At 35.6% G+C, this 5,245-nt stretch overlaps 1 protein-coding gene across 1 annotated transcript; it reads left to right on the forward strand.

The window, feature by feature from the left end:
• The first annotated feature begins 343 nt into the window (after positions 1 to 343).
• LOC114298874 (uncharacterized) lies at positions 344 to 3,659 on the forward strand. Its single transcript, XM_082875656.1, has 7 exons — positions 344 to 560; positions 885 to 952; positions 2,059 to 2,152; positions 2,388 to 2,479; positions 2,562 to 2,666; positions 3,032 to 3,131; positions 3,342 to 3,659. Exons 1-7 carry the CDS (start codon positions 477 to 479, stop codon positions 3,516 to 3,518), a joined length of 720 nt encoding a protein of 239 aa, XP_082731782.1. The 5' UTR covers positions 344 to 476; the 3' UTR covers positions 3,519 to 3,659.
• Positions 3,660 to 5,245: the final 1,586 nt, after the last annotated feature.

Consider the following 5,245-nt stretch of genomic DNA (forward strand, 5'->3'; position numbering starts at 1 on the left):
TCAAACTAAACTGCATTTGAGCAATGAGTATGTACGGATCAAAACATGTTCACACACAAAATTGTCACTTTTATTTATGTAAGCACTCCAGAAATTCTAGGAATCATTATAATGAGTGGCACATTAGTAAACCACATTTAGTGATTCTAGTAATGTAAACAGGAATGATTCTAGTAACGTAAACAGGAGTTACTTCACTGGAGGTGATTTCAATCTTCTCTGTCCTCATTGATCTCTTCAAGAACAACCACAAGAGCAACTATGAAGGCGTAGTCCACGTTTGGATACACAGTCACCACAAACGTATCTTTTCCAAGAACAACGCTTTGAACACTGTGTTTTATGTGCATCTACAATTAAACAACCATTAAGAAAAACAACCCCTTTAAACATATATGATAGAGATCAACTACTTGGGTGCCATTTGGTTGTCAATAGTGATATGAGCTTTAATCCAATGTTTTAGGATTTTGAAAATGGGGATCATTAAAATAGAAATAAACTTGAGGAGGTTGCTTGCTGCTGCATCTCATCAACAAAATCAAGCAAAGCTTATACATGTACGTCTACGGATCTTTCAACTCAAACTATTGATTTGGGAATGGTTTGTGTGCTCTATCTTCTCTATATATGTGCGCGCATGTTTATGTATATATAGATTTTTACTCAGTTACAACGCTCCCTTCTTGGGGGATGTTTCTGTTATTATTATTTTTTAAATGGTTTTAGAGCATGTTAAAATGCCTTAATTGATTGGCATTGTGCATTGGTTGTTATATATATATATATAGATATTTTGTTATTGATCTGGAAAAAGAATTTGGTTTGTTGTTTTTTTGTTTATGAATTCATGCCATACTTGTTATATCTTTGCATCGTTCCAGTATGTTGCTACACTAAGAGAACAATTAGAACAACTAGCTAAAGAGAGAACCTCAGATGGATTACCAAGGTCAGTACTCTTTTCTTTCGAAGTTTTATTTATTTTTTCTTTGTACTATTGGATTATTAGAGAGGCGCTGCATAGTGCACACTGTCATGTCCGTCATATAATTGTTGTGAACATTTTGAATTGCTTTTTACATATCCTTCTAGTGGGACCCGATGTTTCACTCTCTTGGTAAATTCAAAAAGTTTTTCTTTGTGTATCTTTTTCAAAATGATGATCTTTGATGTTGCAATTTCAATCATGAATTGTGTAGTATTATGGTAGTGTTTGGTTCACTGCAATAGAGTGGAATAGAATGATCATTCCATCAAAATATTCATTCTCATAGTTGGTTAGACTAAAATAATAATAATAAATGCATTATAAATGGATTCATGTTACACCATTTTAAGGGAATTATCATTCCATAGGAAAATTTAATGAATCACATTTCCATTCCATTCCCTTTCATTTCAATGAACCAAATAGAGCCTAAGATTGAAGGGAAATTATAAATAATGCATTATAAGCACTGGAGATAATAGGTGAAGGTCGTCTAAAGCCATTTTAGGAGGAATGATTGTGTATTGATTTCTTCATTTGAGGCCTTCTTAGGTAGATATAGCTCCTTCAGATTATTGTGCTGGCCTTTTATAGCATCATACATGTAATTCATTTGAAGAACTGAAAGCTAGAACCATTTCAAGAAACTAAAGCCATAGAAGAAATCTAAAAAAATTCAATATAAAGACATCAATGCAATGACAAAAAAAAATAATAATAATACTAATGTAGGCAGGTCCGATCAAGGGGTAAAATATTTGTAAAAAATGGATATCTTAGTCTTCAAAGATTGTAGATATCTTGATAGATATAACAAAATTGATATTGGTACCTGAATATTCTAAGTCGTCATTTTTTTTTAAACTTCACGAAGTGTTGATGTGTAAATATATTTTTCTTGATAAATAGATATTAGACTCATAATGTGCATAATTTCATATTTTTCTATACATGATCTGCTAGTGATGTTCATGTGGAGGAATTGTTCTAAGTTACTTAATTTATTAACATTGTGAATCTCTTTTTCTTTCTTTTTTTCTTTTTTTTTTCTGTGACTGTTTATATAGAGTTTCAAAAGCTCAGGTGAATGATTATTCAGAGAAGATTGAAGCCCTTACTGCCAAATTGGCTGCCCTTGTGGTGCATGTATACTTCAGCTTTGTTCTGTATTGGCAATTTTGCATGTTGGACAAATAATATTAAGGTTTTTCTAAGTTTTAGTAAAGTACACTTGAATGAACATGGGTTTTAGTTCAGATCCCCAGCATTATGAAACTGTTCCATTTCTCTGATTTTGAATTACATATTCATGCATCTTATATGGGTATTTCATTTCCATCTAACTTTTCTCTTTGAAAACTTCCAGTCAGAGTCAGTTTTTCCATAAACTCTACAGTCTATTTTTATTACTTCTGTCAAAGAAAGCCCTTCCAAAGCAGTAAGAGAAAGTTCTATTCCCACTTCTCCAGGATTGAGGAGGAGATTTGTGTAAGGAGCTATGGTTTCTATACTATGGCTTTTTTGGTGATATGTGTTTGGTCTTACTTTGTTTCATTTTTTGATTAAACAGCGCTCCATCAAACATTGAAGATAGACCTCGTGAGAGTGTTGTGACTGATTATTCAGCGCCTGTCAAATTGGATGCTGCAGCACAGACTCATATTGACAAGCACAGGTATTTTCCACGTCTTAACTCATTGTTGAACTAAGTTGAAGTACTAGAGCATAATAAGAGAGTGAGAGCAAGAAAGTACCTATTTGTTTCATGATTGATGTAGACATGTCTCTTTCTATTTATTGATGTATATAATTTTATGTACATTACATATGTATTGCGTCATTGCAGTTGAACAGTCGGTAACCTAACCTACCTTTACCATATCCTTGTTTTATGTAGACTATCCACAATTTAATTCCTTTTAGGGGAAATGAAATTTCATCATTCTTTTTTAGGATTGCATTCTACTTGACCTAGATATCATTTGTAATTATTACCGCAGATACTTCATTATTGCTAATTCTTATTCCTTCCTCTATTAGAAAACTTCAAGATGATTTGACAGATGAAATGGTTGGGTTGGCACAGCAACTTAAAGAGAGCAGTCTCATGATGAGTCAATCCCTACAAAACACTAAAGAAGTAAGTTCCCAAAATGTCACAGTTTTAATTTACTTTGATTCTGATTGTTGTCTTGAGGTATACAGTGCAATGTATCCTAGTAGCTTGGACAGTTGACAATACTTGTATTATAGAGATTTCTTATAACTAGGATGTCTAATAACTAGCATATTAGATGTATTCTAACACATGGTCAACGAACCTGATAGTGCAATTGTAATTTGAGTGCAGATACTTGATTCAACAGAGCAGGCGGTTGAACAGAGCTTGGCAAGCACAGGTCACGCCAATGTGCGTGCTATGGATATATACTCGAAGAGTTTCAAGACTACGTGTTTTACATGGCTTCTGATATTTGTAATGACATGTATATTCATCATGGTCGTACTTCTTATTCGTGTCACTTAGTGTATTACATTCAGTGAGAAGTAGCAATCATAGATTCTGCAAGTCTTATAGTGCTTGAATTTACCAATCAAACTATGTTCCTCTGATGTAACTTATATATGCTTACGATTTTGAGTATTAAGCCATGTCACTGATTTATTATGCATTTGACTTTTGATGGGAATGTCATTTTGATTCTCAAGAAATGCATTTGAGAAAATTTTGCTAGGGCTTGTTTCTGGTTTTTCTGTAGTATTAGCTAGCTAGTAATAATAGTACTAATCAGAATGATGGCTCAATTGTTTAGTTACAAAAATTAATCGAATATGGGTTGGGTTGGGTTAGGTTAGAATTGATTTGTTTGATGTCACAAAAACACAGTTCTCAGCAATTCAACAACCCCTTTAAACATGTATGGTTTGGATTCGAAATAGAACATGTGATGGGCCTCACAGGCCCAAACAGTGCCCTCAAATCCAAATTATGGGGGGTCGAGTTAATCCACCTTTTTAAATTTGGTGAGGTCAAATAATTATGCAAATTTATTAATATTTTTTTTTTATTTTCTATTTTCCACAGACTTTTTTTTTTACAATTTTTTTTATTGAAATTTGACTTTTACAAAATATCATTTTTTTCCGAAAACGCCTTAAACTCAGTCGAAAAAAGGCGTTTCGAGGGCAAAAATTTGAAACAGCCCCCAAACCACTGTGTGGCTCTCACGGGCAGCTTCCCTATGACAAATAGGACTTGTGACAACTGAAGGAATGTAATCCGGACCCGTAGGTTGGGAGTTAGAGCCAAATACGCCCAAAACTTACTCAAAAAAGGGTGTTTCGGGGGCAAAAATTCAAAACTGCCCCTGAACCGCCATGTGGCTCTCATGGGAAGCTTCCCTATACCAAATAGAACTTGTGACAACTGATGGAATGCAATTCGGACCCATAGGTTGGGAATTAGAGCCGAATACGCCCAAAACTTACTCGAAAATGGGCATTTTAGGGGCAAAAATTCAAAACAGCCCTTGAACGACCGTGTGACTCTAACGGGCAGCTTCCCCATGAAAAATAGGACTTGTGAAAACTGATGGAATGTAATTCGGACGCGTAGGTTGGGATTTATAGCCGAATACGCCCAAAACTTACTTGAAAAAGGGCGTTTCGGGGGGCAAAAATTCAAAACAGCCCCTGAACCGCCATGTGGCTCTCACAGGCAGCTTCCTCATGACAAATAGGACTTGTGAAAATTGACGAAATGTAATTCAGACCCGTAGGTTGGGAGTTAAAGCCAAAATGCGCCCAAAACTTAGTCGAAAAAGGGCGTTTCGGGGGTAAAAATTCAAAACAGCCCCCGAACTGTCATGTGGCTCTCACGAGAAGCTTCCTCATGAAAAATAAGACTTGTGACAACTGATGGAATGTAATTCGGACCGGTAGGTTGGGAGTTAGAGCCGAATAAGGCCAAAACTTACTCGAAAAAGGGCGTTTCGGGGCAAAGATTCAAAACAACCCCACAACCACTGTGTGGCTCTCACTGGAAGCTTCTCCATGACAAATAGGACTTATGACAACTGACAAAATGTAATTCGGACCCGTAGGTTGGGAGTTAGAGCCGAATATGCCCAAAACTTACTCGAAAAAAGGCGTTTCGGGGGCGAAAATTCAAAACAGCCCCCGAACCTCCGTGTGACTGTCACAGGCAGCTTCCTCATGATAAATAGGACTTGTGACAATTGACCAAATGTTATT

The sequence above is a fragment of the Camellia sinensis genome, chromosome 1, assembly GCF_055761805.1.
Source record: "Camellia sinensis isolate YWXY chromosome 1, ASM5576180v1, whole genome shotgun sequence".
In the NCBI taxonomy this organism is placed as follows: domain Eukaryota; kingdom Viridiplantae; phylum Streptophyta; class Magnoliopsida; order Ericales; family Theaceae; genus Camellia; species Camellia sinensis.

Coding starts and splice junctions, on each gene's coding strand:
- LOC114298874 (XM_082875656.1), top strand. CDS start 477: ATGGGGATCATTAAAATAGAAATAAACTTGAGGAGGTTGCTTGCTGCT. Junction 2,153..2,387: donor TGCATGTATACTTCAGCTTT/GTTCTGTATTGG, acceptor TAAACTCTACAG/TCTATTTTTATTACTTCTGT. Junction 3,132..3,341: donor CCCTACAAAACACTAAAGAA/GTAAGTTCCCAA, acceptor ATTTGAGTGCAG/ATACTTGATTCAACAGAGCA.